Below are 18,733 nucleotides of genomic sequence, written 5' to 3'. Positions count from 1 at the left end.
AGTACCTGGTGCTGTGTGTAAAACATCGCCACTGGGTTGCCAAAGGCGGCCGGGCATGGCGCTGGCCACCCACCCCCTCGTAATCAGAATCAGAATCTTTATTTAGACGGGACGAATCCGATGAACTATGAAGCTCTTTCTCACAATAAGGGCAGGTCAGAAAGTTACAACAAAAATAAAATAAACGATCGGAGTGCAAAGTGTAGGAAAGGTAAGCAAGGGGCGTTCCAGTAGACTGGAGGTCGTGGGTTCGATCCCGACCCTGACGCTGTATATTTGGAGTCTGCATGTCTCTCTCCCCGTGATCGAGTGGATTTTTCTCCAGGTCCTCCTGTTTTGCCCACCACATTAATAATCAACATCACGCGTTTCGAGTATTTGGCTGCTATACATTTCCACGTGGGAAGCCACTTCGTTGAGTGACGGCCGGGTCGTTTCTGACAAAGAGCTACATAGCAGCTCAGTGGACCTTACCTGGTAAAATAAAACTAGTTTTTAAGTTTTATAGCACTTGCCCCAACACCCTGTTAAGGCTACAGGGGGATCTTTGTCTCTGCAGGCGCTGTGAAGCTGCTGACGCGGCAGGTGGCGGAGACGCCGTCGCACAAGCAGTGCTCCCAACGGCTGCTCAAGGCGCAGGTTAAGGGCAGGTGGGCGCCCTGCATCACCCACCGGGGCTCCATCAGCCTCACAGAGACCCACAGACTCACGTAGAGACCCACAGACTCACGTAGAGACCCACAGACTCATGTAGAGACTCACGGAGAGACCCACAGACTCACGTAGAGACTCACGGAGAGACCCACAGACTCACGTAGAGACCCACAGACTCACGTAGAGACCCACAGACTCACGTAGAGACCCACAGACTCTGAGACCCACAGTCTCGCGAAGACACCCACAGTCTCGCGTACAGACCCACAGACTCCCGTAGAGACCCACAGTCTTGCGTAGACACCCACAATCTCGCATAGAGACCCACAGACTCCCATAGACACCCACAGTCTCGCGTAGAGACTCACGTAGAGACCCACAGACTCGGAGACCCACAGACTCCCGTAGACACCCACAGGCCCGCCTAGAGACTGACAGGTGAGATCTTCAGAGACCAGGATGAGTCTCACAAACGACAAAAGGAAAAAAATGAGATGAAGTTATGGCAATGAAGCAAATAGCAATCAAAACAAAAGCAACTACCTCGCCTGGTATGCAGGAGGCGGTGGGTTCGATCCCAACCCTGAAGCCTGCTGTTTATTTGGAGTTGGCATGCTCTCCATGTGGCCGCGTGGAATTATCTCCGGGTAATCCGGTATCTGGCTGTTCTACATTTCAACGTGAGAAGCCCCTTCGTTGAGCTGTCAGTTGTGATAGCCAGGTCGCTTTTAAAGAAGCTACATAGCTCAGTGGGCCTTACCTGGTCACTTTAATAGAGCGTTTTTTGGGGGGTTAGATCGCGTATAATTATATAAATGTGTTGTTAAACCCCCCGCTTCCACCACCCGACACAGCCAACTAGTAAAGGTTGTCACGTAAACGTGCCAATTCGTCACTAGTACAGCACTAACCGGTGTGTTGGAGAGCCAAGCCACAACATTTACAATCTTGAGTACGACGTTTCGCCGTAATTACAACTAGCTTCATCAGGCGACAGCCAGACAAATTACACGATCTAACCCAACAAAAAAAACCCTATTATAGATGATATTGGTCGCGAAAGCCTACGTGTTAAAACATAGTTTAGTTTAAACCCCGAATTCCATTCCTGCTCATGGCCAACACCAGTGACGATTATCTGAACCGGTCCTGGACCTCCCCTAGGTCGACTCAGCCTCAAATGAGTACCTGGTGCGGTGTGTAAACATCGCCACTGGGGAGACAAAGGCGGCCAGGCGTGGGGCTGACCACCAATCCCCTCGTGTGCCGTGCCGGCCTTCATAGGTGCTCGCTAACAGCACTTGCCCCAACAGTGTGTTAAGGCTATACGGGGATCTTTGTCTTTGCGTGTGCGTAGGGAGCATGGTGCGTGCGACGGCACCAGCGTCACCGTGGTGCAGGAGTCTCCGTGCAAGCCTCTCCACCGAGGTGCGCACAGGGGCCGTGCCGCTGCTGGCGGTGGTGGTTGATGTAGAGATGGTTAATGTGGTGGTGGTGATGGTTAATGTGGTGGTGGTGATGGTTAATGTGGCGGTGGTGGTGATGGTGATGGTTGATGTGGTGATGGTTAATGTGGCGGTGGTGGTGATGGTTAATGTGTTGGTGGTGGTGGTTAATGTGGTGATGGTGATGGTTAATGTGGTGATGGTGATGGTTAATGTGGTAATGGTTAATGTGGTGGTGATGGTTAATGTGGCAGTGGTGGTGATGGTTAATGTGTTGGTGGTGGTGGTTAATGTGGTGGTGGTGGTGATGGTGATGGTTAATGTGGTGATGGTTAATGTGGTGGTGATGGTTAATGTGGTGGTGGTGATGGTTAATGTGGTGGTGGTGGTGGGTGGTGATGGTTAATGTGGTGATGGTTAATGTGGTGGTGGTGGTGGTGATGGTTAAAGTGGTGGTGGTGATGGTTAATGTGGTGGTGGTGATGGTTAATGTGGCGGTGGTGGTGATGGTGATGGTTAATGTGGTGATGGTTAATGTGGCGGTGGTGGTGATGGTTAATGTGTTGGTGGTGGTGGTTAATGTGGTGGTGATGGTGATGGTTAATGTGGTGATGGTTAATGTGGTGATGGTTAATGTGGCAGTGGTGGTGATGGTTAATGTGTTGGTGGTGGTGGTTGTTAATGTGGTGGTGGTGATGGTTAATGTAGTGATGGTTAATGTGGTGGTGATGGTTAATGTGGTGGTGGTGGTGGGTGGTGATGGTTAATGTGGTGATGGTTAATGTGGTGGTGATGGTTAAAGTGGTGGTGGTGGTGGTGGTGATGGTTAATGTGGTGGTGGTGATGGTTAAAGTGGTGGTGGTTGGTGGTGGGTGGTGATGGTTAATGTGGTGGTGATGGTTAAAGTGGTGGTGGTGGTGATGGTTAAAGTGGTGGTGGTGGTGATGGTTAATGTGGTGGTGGTGCTGATGGTTAATGTGGTGGTGGTGGTGCTGATGGTTAATGTGGTGGTGGTGATGGTTAGAGTGGTGGTGGTGATGGTTAAAGTGGTGGTGATGGTTAATGTGGTTGTGGTGGTGATGGTTAAAGTGATAGTGATGGTTAATGTGGTGGTGGTGGTTAATGTGGTTGTGGTGGTTAATGTGGTGGTGGTTAATGTGGTGGTGATGATGGTTATTGTGGTGGCGGTGATGGTTAATGTGGTGATGGTTAATGTGGTGGTGATGGTTAATGTGGTGGTGATGGTTAATGTGGTGATGGTTAATGTGGTGATGGTTAATGTGGTGGTGGTGATGGTTAATGTGGTGATGGTTATTGTGGTGGCGGTGATGGTTTATGTGGCGGTGGTGATTGATACGTCATGATGCAATGTTGTCACAGTGTTGTCATGTGGTGGTAGTGTTGTTGTTGATGGTGGTGTTGGTGGTGTAAAAGGTGTTTACGATGAATGTTGATGTCAACAATGACGATGATGGTGTTGATGATAATAGTGATGACGATGGTGTTGCTGGTGACGATGGTGTTGATGACGACGATGGTGTTGATGACAACGATGATCGTGATGACAATCGTGTTTTTGGTGACGATAGCATTGACGATGACGTTGACGATGATGATCATTGTGACAATCTTGTTTCTGGTGATGGCATTGACGGCGATGATGGCATTGACGATGATGGTGATGATGATGGTGTTGCTGATGACGATAGCATTGACGATGATGGTGATGATGATGGTGTTGCTGATGACGATGGCGTTGATGATGACGACCGTGATGACGATGGCGTTGACGATGATGGTGATGATGTTGGTGTTGCTGATGACGATGGCGTTGACGATGATGACCGTGATGACGATGGCGTTGCTGATGACGATGGCGTTGACGATGATGACCGTGATGATGGTGTTGCTGATGACGATGGCATTGACGATGATGACCGTGATGATGATGGTGTTGCTGATGACGATGGCGTTGACGACGATGACCGTGACGATGATGGTGTTGACAATGATGGTGTTGCTGATGACGATGGCGTTGACGATGATGACCGTGATGACGATGGCGTTGCTGATGACGATGGCGTTGACGATGATGACCGTGATGATGATGGTGTTGCTGATGATGATGGCGTTGACGATGACGACCGTGATGATGACGGTGTTGCTGATGACGATGGCGTTGACGATGATGACCGTGATGACGATGGCGTTGCTGATGACGATGGCGTTGACGATGATGACCGTGATGATGATGGTGTTGCTGATGATGATGGCGTTGACGACGATGACCGTGATGATGATGGTGTTGCTGATGACGATGGCGTTGACGATGATGACCGTGATGATGATGGTGTTGCTGATGACGATGGCGTTGACGATGATGACCGTGATGACGATGGCGTTGCTGATGATGATGGCGTTGACGATGATGACCGTGATGATGGTGTTGCTGATGACGATGGCGTTGACGATGATGACCGTGATGACGATGGCGTTGCTGATGACGATGGCGTTGACGATGATGACCGTGATGATGATGGTGTTGCTGATGATGATGGCGTTGACGACGATGACCGTGATGATGATGGCGTTGCTGATGACGATGGCGTTGACGATGATGACCGTGATGATGATGGTGGTGTTGCTGATGACGATGGCGTTGACGATGACGACCGTGATGATGATGATGATGGTGTTGCTGATGACGATGGCGTTGACGACGACGACCGTGATGACGACGACGACGCTGGGTGTGCTTTGCAGCCGCGGGGACCCAGGATGTGCGCCGCAGCCCGCGGCTCCACTCGCGCCGCTCCTCCTTCTACGCCGCCTCTCAGCCGCTCTCTCGTGCCGCCGCCTCCGTCTCAACGCAGGAGGCCGCCGCCGCCGCTACGCAGGGCAGCCAGGCCGGCAGAGGTGGGTGGTGGGTCGGGGGTTACGGCAACTGCCCGTCGGCGTCATCGTCAGCCGTGGTTAATCCGCTGCTGGATGAGGAGCCTTCGCAAAAGGCCACCGCCTCCTTCCCGCTGTCCTGCCACGAATTCCTCTTGGCGACTAAAAGTGACAAGACAAACTACGGTTGCCAAACGGCCATCAGCATCTTGAGATTGTTATTATCCTCATTCTGCTCGTTTATTCACGAATCAAGACTCTTTTTGACGAGGGCTTTTTGCCAGGTTTGCTGCTGTTGTTGCGTGTGATTTCAATTGAGTAATTTGCAGGACATTTTTCAGCATGGGGATGTTTTGTCCAATACCGGTTGCACTGTGTGTGTGTGTGGGTTTAGCTGTGGGATGAAACCAGAGAACCCGGAGGAAACCCGTGCCGCGTCTGCTGCGTCTGCGTGTGCCGCGTTTAGAGTGCCGCGTCTGCCGCGTCTCAGAGTGCCGCGTCTGCCGCGTATACCACGTCTCAGAGTACCACGTCGCAGAGTGCCGTGTCTCAGAGTGCCGCGTCTGCCGCGTCTCAGAGTGCCACGTCTGCTGCGTATACCGCGTCTCGGAGTGCCACGTCTCAGAGTGCCACGTCTGCTGCGTATACCGCGTCTCGGAGTGCCACGTCTCAGAGTGCCGCGTCTCAGAGTGCCACGTCTGCTGCGTATACCGCGTCTCAGAGTGCCGCGTCTCAGAGTGCCACGTCTGCTGCGTCTGCGTGTGCCACGTCTCAGAGTGCCACGTCTCAGAGTGCCACGTCTCAGAGTGCCACGTTTCAGAGTGCCACGTCTCAGAGTGCCACGTCTCAGAGTGCCACGTCTGCTGCGTCTGCGTGTGCCACGTCTCAGAGTGCCACGTCTCAGAGTGCCACGTCTCAGAGTGCCACGTCTGCTGCGTCTGCGTGTGCCACGTCTCAGAGTGCCACGTCTCAGAGTGCCACGTCTGCCGCGTCTGCGTGTGTCACGTCTCAGAGTGCCACGTCTCAGAGTGCCACGTCTGCTGCGTGTGCCACGTCTCAGAGTGCCACGTCTCAGAGTGCCACGTCTGCCGCGTCTGCGTGTGTCACGTCTCAGAGTGCCATGTCTGCCGCGTCTGCGTGTGTCACGTCTCAGAGTGCCACGTCTGCTGCGTCTGCGTGTGCCACGTCTCAGAGTGCCATGTCTCAGAGTGCCACGTCTCAGAGTGCCACGTCTGCCGCGTCTGCGTGTGTCACGTCTCAGAGTACCACGTCTCAGAGTGCCACGTCTGCTGCGTCTGCGTGTGCCACGTCTCAGAGTGCCACGTCTCAGAGTGCCACGTCTGCCGCGTCTGCGTGTGTCACGTCTCAGAGTGCCATGTCTGCTGCGTCTGCGTGTGTCACGTCTCAGAGTGCCGCGTCTGAGCGTGCCGCCTGTGATTTTCAGACCGCTCCACGTCGCCGCATAAGGCCGCCGCCTCCTCCTCCGCAGCTCCGTCTCCACGCAAGCTGCTGTTTGCGGCGACCCAGCAGAGCCCCGACGCCATCGCCTCCGACCCACGGCCGTCCCGGCATCTCGCCGGCGGGGCCTTCCAGCGGGTGAGGCCGCGGGGGCGGGGTGGGGGTGGGGGGTCCGGCGCGATCGGCCAGGGGGGGGACGCACGGCCGTGAGCTTCAGCCGCGCCGCGTCGCGATGCCTTGGTCGCCGCTGTGGTAGCACCACCACAGCAAGTCGATGAGCCCAGGGCAGGTGCCCCGCTCGTCGCTAACACCTGCGGTGGCAACGCTCATTGCGGTCGCGGTTTCTTTGTGTGACCGACGATAAGTGAAGTGTTTGATACCAATTTGAAATGAGTGGAGCTATCAAATAATTCACCCGTCATGTCAATACATCGGTTGGACCAATGTTTGGCTACTTTATTTGGTCCCAATATCTGCTATTGGGCCCATGAACATTCGTATTTTAAACGGCTCCATAGTGACGTGATGATACGTACGTAGCCAACCGTGCTAATCGGAGGTGCGGGAGGAAGGAGCTCTGAGCCTGGCGACCTGAGTTCCATTCCCGTTCCCAACTAACACCATTGACGATTGTATGAACCAATCTTGGGCCTTTTCTCGGTTGACTCTGCCTTAAATGAGGACGTGGTGCGGTGTATACGTGTTTATGTATGTTGAATTTATTTCGTAGCGTATGTAGCCAACCCACATCGGCATTGGAGAGACAAAGGTGGCCGGGCGTGGTGCTGATTAAACGGCGCCACAGTGACGTGATTAAGCAGCGCACTCACCAGAACGCCGCTTCTGTACCCCTCCCCCCCCCCCCCCCCGGTCTCCGTCCGCTCGTGCCGCGGGGCCGGCGCTCTCCGCAGGACGGCGCCCTCTCGGGCCGCGTGCGCAGCCCCTCGAAGCTGTCGCGCCGCCTCTTCGCCCCGTCGAGCGCCAGCGCCGCCGCCACGACTGGGCCGCGCCTTTCCCCTCCGCCGCGGCCGTCCGCCGCCCCCTCCGGCCCCCCGCGCGCCAGCGCCGCCAGGAGCCGGCGCACGCGCCGCACTCCCTCCAAAGTGCGGTTCGAATCGAGCTCGACGACGACGACGACGACGGAGCCGCCGCCGCGGTCACGCAGCCCCCGCACGCCAACGCGGGCGCCGGGGCGCGACGGCGGCGGCGGCGAGGGCCCGGCGCGCGTCCCGCCCGGCACGCCGCCCCCCTGCCGCAGCCCCCGGTTCTCGCGAGGCTTCCCCTGCACCCCGGGGACCCCCGGGACCCCCGTGTCCTCTACAAGATTGCCCCGCCGCCTGACCCCCACGCCCCGGACTCCTCGCAGCGGTCACGTTCCTGGAACCCCCGAGGCCCCTGGTGTGGGGCACGTGGCAAGGACCCCTCGCACTCCTCGTACCCCTTGTACCCCACGCACCCCTCGCACCCCTCGTACCCCTCTCACCCCACGCACCCCTCGCGCCGTGTCGATGGAGCGCGGTGTCGTCCCCTGGACGCGTCCACGCCAGTCTCCCGGAGGAAAGGACACGTTGGCAACGCCGCCACCGTCGGCGACCGCCGGCGCCGGCGGGAGGCGGGCGCCGGCTCGGTGCTTGCCGCGGACGCGCAGCGAGTGCTCGGACCTGCTGCGCTCGCCCCTGATGACCCCGGCCAAGAGGCAGCTGGCGCTTCCGCCGGAGTTCCCCGGCGGAGTCGGAGAGGGGCGCGACGAGAGGCCAAAGGGACGACCGCCAGCGCCGCTCGGAGGCGACGCCGGCGCCGGCAAGACGCTCGCGAGGGGCTCGCGGGAATCGCCGCCGGCGCCTCCACGCGTGCCGGAGCACGGAGTTGGGACGGCGTCACGGGCGCCAGCACCGGAGATCAGGAGGTCTCCCAGGAGGTCTCCCAGGAGACCTCCCGGGATGTTTCCCGGGAGGTCTCCCGGGAGGTCTCCCGGGAGGTGCCCGAGCGGAGGGGGCGCTGGCGCTGGAAGCCGCGTGGAGACGGCGCGTGGAGACGGCAGGAGGAGCGGCTCGGCCGACCGCGGGGCGGCAGAAAGGGGTGCGGCAGAACGTGGACAGGAGCCGGATGGTTTTGCTTCCAGAAACGCTGCGAGAGGCGGGAGATGGAGCGAGGAGGAGGATGTGGAGGATGAGGAGGATGTGGATAATGTGGAGGATGAGGAGGACGACGCGTTGAACGAGACGACGCTTTCCTCATCGCCCGCCGGTGCCGGGAGCCTCGCGTCACCCGAGTGGGAGCTGGCGTCGCCGCGTGGCAAGCGAGAGGGCGTGGGCGTGCGCCTGCGCCGAAAGGCGACGGGCACCGGCGGGGCGCCGGCGGAGACCTTGCCGGCGTCGCCGTGGGCCTCGCCGCAGGCGTCGCTTCTTACCCCCCCTGGCGGCGGCGGCAGCTACTCCCTGCGGCTCACGGTGGACCGGAGGCAGCGGCGCGCCGAGGCCTTGCAATCCTCGCCGGCGGCGGTGGCCGCTGGCGCCTGGCACCCAAGCGCCACCAAGGTAGAGACGCGCTCGTCCCCGGGTTTACTGTTTTACTAAACTATTATTTCGTCTTGACTTAAAGCTTTCGTGACTGCAGGAATTCACATTTTTTTGGGTCTTTCGATAAAGTCACGTAGATAGATTTTTTGAACCAGTCGAAACCACGGGGAGTCCTATGGGAGGCAAAACATTAACCACAAAAACCATTAACCGATGTCACTGTTAACAGAGGGACTACTGTAAACGATTATTTTTTAGGTAGGCTGTGACATCAACGAATGTGTCTGCTTGGAAGTTATTGCACGCCGATCTAAGGAATGCAACGTGCCTTAGAGGACGTCCCCCCCGCGGAGACGGAGTTGCGAAATGGGCTCCCGTACGCCGGTGCCAGCCCTGTGCATTGCCGCATCGCAGGGTCGCGAGTCGACGCGGCAGATCTGGGGTTGGGTAAGCCGTTGAATGTCGATTGGCCGCGGGCGATTGCGGTCGTGTAACTCGCGTTGTTCGCCTGCCGCTCGTGCCGCCCCCGGCAGGACGCTCGACTCCAGTACGAGGAGGAGCCGTCGCCGCCGGCGCTGCTGCCGCGGGGCTCGGGGCCGCTCGAGCCGCGGCTGAAGCGCGCCGGCTCGTGGGGATTGAACGAGGACGGCCGGGAGCGACCGCGGGCGCCGGTCGGCGACGCCGCCGCCGCATCGCGCCACCGCTGCGGCCGGCACTCGTCGCACCGGCGGCTGGCGGAGGCCGGGGATCAACGCACGCCGCCGTCGTGCCGCGCGCGCCGAGCCTCGGCCTCCCCGAGCCCGCGCCGCGTGCAGACTCGCATCTGCCACGCGCTCACGCCGCCCGCGTCGTCCTCCACGCCCCCGCAGAGCGCCGGCGGCGCGGCGAGCGCCGCGTCGCCCGCGCAGAGTCCCGCCATCCGGCGGTGGCCTCGCAAGAAGCGGGCGGGCGGCGGCGCTTCTCCCGCGGCCCCCGGACTCAAGCCGGCGCCGTGGGACGGCGGGCTCGGCGCGGCGGAGGCGGACGGCGTGTTTGCGCTGCCCGACGGCTCCCCGCCGAGGGAGGCGGCGTGGGGAGCCCGGTGGAGCGGCGGTGCCGGGTATGGCCTGGGCTCTCGGTGGGGCGGCTCCGGCGGCGCCGGCTTCGGCCTGGGCTCCGGCAGGAAGAGGCGAGCCGGCCGCTGCCTCTCTTCCCCGGTGGAAGAGGAGGAGGAGGGCGGCGGCGGCGGCGCCGCGGTGCCGTGGGCGGCGCCGAAGGAGGCCAAGCGGCCGCGCTCGGAGACGGAGCGGGGCTGGTCCTCCCCGAGAGGGAGCGCCGCCTTCTCGTTTACCACCACCGCCGGCAGTGCCGCCGGCGGCAGCGACGACAACGTCTTCTCGAGCCCCGCAGGTGGGTGCCAGGAGGGCCGGCGCACGGGGACCAGGGGCTTGGCCGGCTGCTCGACGGCTCTTGGCACGAATTGGCCAGGGGACGGCCGAGGCGCCGATGGGTTCTGAAATCTGTCTGGGTCACTGCCCACCCCACCCTGCTGGGACACTCCTCCGCCCTCCGTCCCACGCTGTGTGAATTGGAATTTGGCCAAACCAGCAGCATCCATTGCAGCAGCAGCCCCGTTGGAAAACAGGTGATGGGTTAGGCTAAGGTTAGTTGGGTTAGGTTTAATGTAGTGTTTAGTTTGGGGTTAGTTTCCGTTGTATTTAAGGTTAGGGTTAGTTTATGGGAAGGTTTAATTGAGAGTTTAGTTTGGGGTTAAGTTAAATTTAAGGTTGAATTGAAGGTTAGGTTGGGTTTAAGTCTAAGGTTAAGGGTTAGTCTAGGGTAGGTTTTGGTTCGGGTTAAATGTGATTCTGCACATGACAGGGGGTCGTAGCCGTCGATCCCACGAAAGAAGAGGAGGTGGCCCTTGTCTTAGCTTCACGACAGTCTCATTCGCCGTCATACTCCATGCACATGCCATTCCGTGGACGAGCGAATCGACGCAGTCACCAGCGGTGCCAACTCCCCCCGGGGCTTTCGGCAGCCTGCCGCTGGTCCCGACTTGATGGCCGGCGCGCGTCGTCTCCGGCTGTGAAGTGCGTCGGTGCGTGCCGTGGGCGGTACTCGTTGTTGTTGTTGCTGCTGCCCTGCACCTGCTGAGGGAGGGAGGGAGGGAGGGAGGGGGGGCTACGTGGGCTGACGTCCACTCGCTCACTCAGTTGATCATTGGTGTGTGATTATCTGGCTTCCAACAGTATCCGGCGGTCACGGACCGATCCGGCAAAACCGCTCCAAAGGCTGTACCAGGCCGGAGATCGGCACCGTGTACGTGACGAAATAGGAGCTTTATTTGATTTCAGTGTAACGTATTATATGCAGGACATTATACACTACATACAAGTTAGAACAATAACAGATCACGACGTTTCGATCACAACACGAGCAATCGTCATCAGGTGGGACAACCACAGCAAGAAACAACTGCTGAAGTGGGCGAGAGATCTGCCGTGGCACGGGGTTGTATAGTGTAGTGTGTATTGTAGTGTATTATAGTGTAGTGTATTGTAGTGTATAGTAGTGTAGTGTATTGTAGTGTATAGTAGTGTAGTGTGTAGTGTATAGTAGTGTAGTGTGTAGTGTATAGTAGTGTAGTGTATTGTAGTGTAGTGTATTGTAGTGTATTGTAGTGTAGTGTATAGTAGTGTAGTGTATAGTAGTGTAGTGTGTAGTGTAGTTTATAGTGTAGTGTATAGTAGGGTAGTGTAGTGTGTAGTATTGTAGTGTATAGTGTAGTGTATAGTGTAGTGTGGTGTATAGTGTAGTGTAGTGTGTAGTGTAGTGTGTAGTGTAGTATATAGTGTAGTGTATAGTAGAGTGTAGTGTATAGTAGAGTGTAGTGTATAGTGTATAGTAGTGTGTAGTGTATAGTAGTGTAGTGTATAGTGTAGTGTATTGTAGTGTGTAGTGTATAGTGTAGTGTATACTAGTGTAGTGTATACTAGTGTAGTGTATAGTGTAGTGTATAGTGTAGTATATAGTAGGCCTTGGCAGTAGGGGGGAGAGAGACGGGGAGGGGGTGCAGATCGGAGAGAGATGCACAGAGAGAGAGAGAGACACACAGAGAGTCGGAAATAACAGGTGACATAGGCAGGTAGGATGGAAACATCACAGTCAGTTAATACTTTACCTAACTGGTTGTGATGTTTCCATCCTACCTGCCTATGTCACCTGTTATTTCCGACTCTCTGTGTGTCTTTCTCTCTCTCTCTGTGCATCTCCAATCTGCCTTCCCCCCTTCTCCCCCCCCCCCCTACTGCCGAGGCCTACTATATAACCTCACCTACACCATTGGAACCTCATTTGCCAGTAAAAAATATAATTGTTTTTTTACCCTTCTATCTGGCAACAAAACTGACACCTTTTTTACAAGGAGTCATGTTTGCATAGACCACAATACCTGCAGCCATAATGCAAACAAAAAACAATACTCTGATAATGTATGCACTGTCCTTGAAGTTGATTGGTCCACACCCGAGACAGCTTTCCTTAGAGCCTAGTCTCACATAACAGATCTGGTCCAACCCATGTGAGACTAGGCTCTAAGGAAAGCTGTCTCGGGTGTGGACTAATCAACTTCAAGGACAGTGCATAAATGATCAGAGTATTGTTTTTGTTTGCATTATGACTGCAGGTATTGTGGTCTATGCAAACATGACTCCTTGTAAAAAAGGTGTCAGTTTTGTTGCCAGATAGAAGGGTAAAAAAACAATTATCATAACCTCACCTACTTCAGCAGTTTTTTCTTGCTGTGGTTGTCCCACCTGATGACGATTGCTTGTGTTGCGATCGAAACGTCGTGATCGATTATTTTTCTACCCACGTGACTTTACCGAAAGAACCAAAGAGTTTGGATTCCTGCAGTCACGAAGGCTTCAAATGAAGATTGCATACAAGTTAAACAATGAAAATACTGCGCGTGTGTCCATCACCCCCATGCAGAGTCTTCTCGATTGGAGTGAGTACGTTACAGTAAATACAATAACTTTTTAAAGTAGGATATTGTTTCGATTGAAAGCTTTCGTGACTGCAGGGATTCATATTCTTGGTTCTTTCGGTATAATATTTGTATTATTTTATTATTTCCCTTCTACGTGACTTTACCGAAAGAACCAAGAATATAGGATATTGTTGTCTATTTGTATATTCATGCCAATTTCATTCAGTAAACAAATTTAAAACACTAAACACAACACCAACAAACATAATGGCACGCAAGAATGTGCAAAAATAAGCTCTTTGTTCTTCATAGCTCATCGGATTCCTCCCGCGGTCTGAATAAACATTCTGATTTGTGCCACAATTGTCCCGGCAGGAGGGAGACACCGGGAGCTGTCGGCTCGCGGCCTCCTGGCGCTCACGCAGTCGCCTATCATCCGTCCCCCCCCACTCCTCGCGAGCGCCGCCTCTACCCCTCCCACGGAGCCCAGTGAGCCACGGGGGGGGGGGGTCGGGAGGGGGTCCCTCCCTCCCTTCCTTCCTCCCTCCCTCCCTTCCTCCCTACCCTGAAACCGAGCGGAACAGTAGATAATATTAGACTGGGTGCTTCAAAAAAACGTAAAAACTTCTGAGAATTTGCAACACAAGAAATGTGCCTCCAGGCTCTGGAGACCACCTGGAGAAGATTCCAGGCCACGCGTTGACAACGATGGCAAACAAGTGGAGACGCTTTGGCTTTTGAAGCTGTTAACGTGACATTTGCTATCATGTTACAGTGTCTTTATTATCTGTTCCGTTTCCATTAAAAACGATCATCCCATTTTGTCCCATTTTGAAGCACCCTATGTACTAGAGCAGCAGTTGTTAACCTCTATTGCAGCCTTGCATCCCTTTGGATCTCACTTGCTACAAACATGTTTAATGTTAATAAATACATAGGGTTTTATACTTAATGTGCTCGTGCTAAATTAGTGTTTTCGATGATTTACCTTCTACAAACAATCTGGCCATGTTTCGCGACCCCCAGAAGGGCATCTCGCACCCCCGGGGGGTGTGAGTCTATGGGTAGCATTAAGTCTATGGGTAGCGTTGAGTCTATGGGTAGTGTTGAGTCTATGGGTAGTGTTGAGTCTATGGGTAGTGTTGAGTCTATGGGCAGTGTTGAGTCTATGGGCAGTGTTGAGTCTACGGGTAGTGTTGAGTCTATGGGCAGCGTTGAGTCTATGGGTAGCGTTGAGTCTATGGGCAGTGTTGAGTCTATGGGCAGTGTTGAGTCTATGGGCAGTGTTGAGTTTATGGGCAGTGTTGAGTCTATGGGCAGCGTTGAGTCTATGGGTAGCGTTGAGTCTGTGGGCAGCGTTGAGTCTGTGGGCAGCGTTGAGTCTGTGGGCAGCGTTGAGTCTGTGGGCAGCGGTGAGTCTGTGGGCAGCGTTGAGTCTATGGGCAGTGTTGAGTATGGGCAGTGTTGAGTCTGTGGGCAGTGTTGAGTCTGTGGGCAGTGTTGAGTCTGTGGGCAGTGTTGAGTCTGTGGGTAGCGTTGAGTCTGTGGGCAGCATTGAGTCTATGGGCAGCGTTGAGTCTATGGGCAGCGGTGAGTCTGTGGGCAGTGTTGAGTCTGTGGGTAGCGTTGAGTCTGTGGGCAGCGTTGAGTCTATGGGCAGCGTTGAGTCTATGGGCAGTATGTATGTTGAACCTCTTTCGCACCGTACGCAGCCAGCCGTGCCCAGCTGATGAGCGTGAATCCGTCCCAGCAGGTGGCGCCACCACCAGCAGCAGCAACAGCAGCCAGGAGTCTCCGCCAGCTGAGCTGTCGTCCGTGCGGCACCGAAGCCCCGGCGCCAGGACATACGGAAAGAGGAAGCTGCCCTGCTGACGCCAGCACCAACGCCGGCGGCGCCAGCAGCCGAGACGGCGCGCACTGAGGGGGGTCGTTGCCCCGTGGCACCGCTGCTGGCGTCGCTGTGGACAGCGACCTTGAGTGGGGTGCCCGGCTCCGTATCGGGTGTCCACCCAGAGAACTGAGGATGAGACTCGTAGACTCGTGCAGAGACGTGTCAACTCACAGAGACTCATGCAGAGATCCGTCAACTCACAGAGACCTGCAGACTCTCACAGAATAAGTACTCTGTACTTTTAGTCATCATCAGCAGCAGTGGTCAGTCCACTGCTGGATTAAAGTATCCCAGGTCGTCGCCACTACCTGCCACGATCCTCCTGCGATGTGACGCCGTGGGTCTCAGTTCACAAGCCGTCAGTCGCTGGGCATCTTCTTGTGACTCCTGGGTGCCTTGCTTGCTGTACAGTGCCGCCTTGCCTGCAGGGTTGGTACATCTGGTTGCTCGGCATCCGTCGCAGGGTGCTGTGCGTCATTCGGAGAATGCTGGACGTCAGTCTCTGGGCGTCAGTCCCAAGGTGCTGTGGTCCCACGTCTTGGCAAGGTTTAGCTGTGGCTGTGTCGCGGACTTGCGGTGGGGGTTAAAGGTCACCTTGGGGGGTTCAGTGGATGTCGGGCTGGCAAGCGCTCGAACCAATCAACTGTGCAATTTTTTTTATTGTTGTCGTGGTTGTTGTCGTTGTTGTCGTCGTTGTCGTCGTTGTTGTCGTGGTTGTTTTTGTCGTTGTTGTCGTGGTTGTCGTTGTCGTGGTTGTTGTCGTTGCGTTTGGAGAAGATGGACGCGTTCCTCGGGGCGTCCTCACCGGCGCCGCGTGGGCCTTGCTCTCGGAGCGCCACTGCCGTGTGCCGAGTGGAGAGTTTTATTTTTATGAATAAAAAAGTGACATTTCCCCCGCCTGTCCTGCCGCCGTGTAAAACGTCCACAGCATCGGACCTCCGCTGAAACAGCGTCACGTCCCCCCTCCTCTCTCCCCGCACCCCCCTTGCCCCCGCCGTTGTGACTCGGGGTTGGCGGCTCACGGTGGGATGGGACAGCAGAGTTCACCACAGATTGTGAAGGTGGCCAGCTATCTTAGTTTCTCAATTGAAAACTCATTTCTTTAGAACCGCTTGGTTGTTGCGTTTAGTCTGTCCCCCCCCACGCACCTCCGATTAGCGTGGTTGGCTACGTACGGTGCAAAACAAGTTCAACATACACACACTACCCATAGACTCAACACTACCCATAGACTCAACACTACCCATAGACTCAACACTGCCCATAGACTCAACACTACCCATAGACTCAACACTACCCATAGACTCAACACTACCCATAGACTCAACACTACCCATAGACTCAACACTACCCATAGACTCAACACTACCCATAGGCTCAACACTACCCATAGACTCAACACTACCCATAGACTCAACACAGCCAATAGACTCAACACTACCCATAGACTCAACACTACCCATAGACTCAACACTACCCATAGACTCAACACTACCCATAGACTCAACACTACCCATAGACTCAACACTACCCATAGACTCAACACTACCCATAGACTCAACACTACCCATAGACTCAACACTGCCCATAGACTCAACACTACCCATAGACTCAACACTGCCCATAGACTCAACACTACCCAGTCTCAACACTACCCATAGACTCAACACTGCCCATAGACTCAACACTGCCCATAGACTCAACACTACCCATAGACTCAACACTGCCCATAGACTCAACACTGCCCATAGACTCAACACTGCCCATAGACTCAACACTCCACCATAGACTCAACACTAACCCATAGACTCAACACTGCCCATAGACTCAACACTACCCATAGACTCAACACTACCCATAGAATCAACACTACCGATAGACTCAACACTGCCCATATACTCAACACTACCAATAGACTCAACACTGCCCATAGACTCAACACTACCCATAGACTCAACACTACCCATAGACTCAACACTGCCCATATACTCAACACTACCAATAGACTCAACACTACCGATAGACTCAACACTGCCCATATACTCAACACTACCAATAGACTCAACACTACCCATAGACTCAACACTACCCATAGAATCAACACTACCGATAGACTCAACACTGCCCATAGACTCAACACTACCCATAGACTCAACACTACCCATAGACTCAACACTACCCATATACTCAACACTACCAATAGACTCAACACTACCCATAGACTCAACACTAACCCATAGACTAACACTACCCATAGACTCAACACTACCCATAGACTCAACACTACCCATAGACTAAACACTACCCATAGACTCAACACTACCCATATACTCAACACTACCCATAGACTCAACACTGCCCATAGACTCAACACTACCCATAGACTCAACACTACCCATAGACTCAACACTACCCATAGACTCAACATTGCCCATGGACTCAACACTACCCATAGACTCAACACTACCCATAGACTCAACACTGCCCATAGACTCAACACTGCCCATAGACTCAACACTCCACCATAGACTCAACACTACTCATAGACTCAACACTACCCATAGACTCAACACTGCCCATATACTCAACACTACCAATAGACTCAACACTACCAATAGACTCAACACTGCCCATAAACTCAACACTACCCATAGACTCAACACTACCCATAGACTCAACACTGCCCATATACTCAACACTACCCATTTACTCAACACTACCCATAGACTCAACACTACCCATAGACTCAACACTACCCATAGACTCAACACTGCCAATAGACTCAACACTACCCATAGACTCAACACTACCCATAGACTCAACACTAACCCATAGACTCAACACTACCCATAGACTAACACTACCCATAGACTCAACACTACCCATAGACTCAACACTACCCATAGACTCAACACTGCCCATATACTCAACACTACCAATAGACTCAACACTACCAATAGACTCAACACTGCCCATAAACTCAACACTACCCATAGACTCAACACTACCCATAGACTCAACACTGCCCATATACTCAACACTACCCATATACTCAACACTACCCATAGACTCAACACTACCCATAGACTCAACACTACCCATAGACTCAACACTGCCAATAGACTCAACACTACCCATAGACTCAACACTACCCATAGACTCAACACTAACCCATAGACTCAACACTACCCATAGACTCAACACTAACCCATAGACTCAACACTACCCATAGACTAACACTACCCATAGACTCAACACTACCCATAGACTCAACACTACCCATAGACTCAACACTGCCAATAGACTCAACAGTACCCATAGACTCAACACTACCCATAGACTCAACACTACCCATAGACTCAACACTACCCATAGACTCAACACTACCCATAGACTCAACACTACCCATAGACTCAACACTGCCAATAGACTCAACACTACCCATAGACTCAACACTACCCATAGACTCAACACTACCCATAGACTAACACTACCCATAGACTCAACACTACCCATAGACTCAACACTACCCATAGACTCAACACTACCCATAGACTCAACACTACCCATAGACTCAACACTACCCATAGACTCAACACTACCCATAGACTCAACACTGCCCATAGACTCAACACTGCCCATAGACTCAACACTACCCATAGACTCAACACTGCCCATAGACTCAACACTACCCATAGACTCAACACTGCCCATAGACTCAACACTCCACCATAGACTCAACACTAACCCATAGACTCAACACTGCCCATAGACTCAACACTACCCATAGACTCAACACTACCCATAGACTCAACACTACCCATAGACTCAACACTGCCCATAGACTCAACACTACCCGTAGACTCAACACTGCCCATAGACTCAACACTACCCATAGACT

General features: G+C 54.3%; 1 protein-coding gene across 2 annotated transcripts in view; it reads left to right on the top strand.

Moving 5' to 3' along the window:
• Window positions 1-15,724, top strand: part of TICRR (TOPBP1 interacting checkpoint and replication regulator) — a 33,506-nt gene extending 17,782 nt beyond the window's left edge. Inside the window, exons 10-17 of one of the 2 annotated variants that reach the window (XM_078880778.1) lie at window positions 560-650; window positions 2,012-2,082; window positions 4,863-5,015; window positions 6,436-6,587; window positions 7,361-8,986; window positions 9,502-10,357; window positions 13,317-13,430; window positions 14,695-15,724. In XM_078880778.1, the coding sequence (XP_078736904.1) occupies window positions 560-650; window positions 2,012-2,082; window positions 4,863-5,015; window positions 6,436-6,587; window positions 7,361-8,986; window positions 9,502-10,357; window positions 13,317-13,430; window positions 14,695-14,813 (3,182 nt within the window). In that variant the 3' untranslated portion in view covers window positions 14,814-15,724. Of the gene's footprint in view, window positions 1-559; window positions 651-2,011; window positions 2,083-4,862; window positions 5,016-6,435; window positions 6,588-7,360; window positions 8,987-9,501; window positions 10,358-13,316; window positions 13,431-14,691 lie in introns of both variants that reach the window. The other variant, XM_078880777.1, reaches the window with a different exon arrangement.
• The last annotated feature ends 3,009 nt before the right edge of the window (window positions 15,725-18,733 follow it).

The sequence above is a fragment of the Lampetra fluviatilis genome, chromosome 59, assembly GCF_964198595.1.
Source record: "Lampetra fluviatilis chromosome 59, kcLamFluv1.1, whole genome shotgun sequence".
Taxonomy (NCBI): Eukaryota; Metazoa; Chordata; class Hyperoartia; order Petromyzontiformes; family Petromyzontidae; genus Lampetra; species Lampetra fluviatilis.
This window is presented reverse-complemented; position numbering and strand designations above follow the sequence as displayed.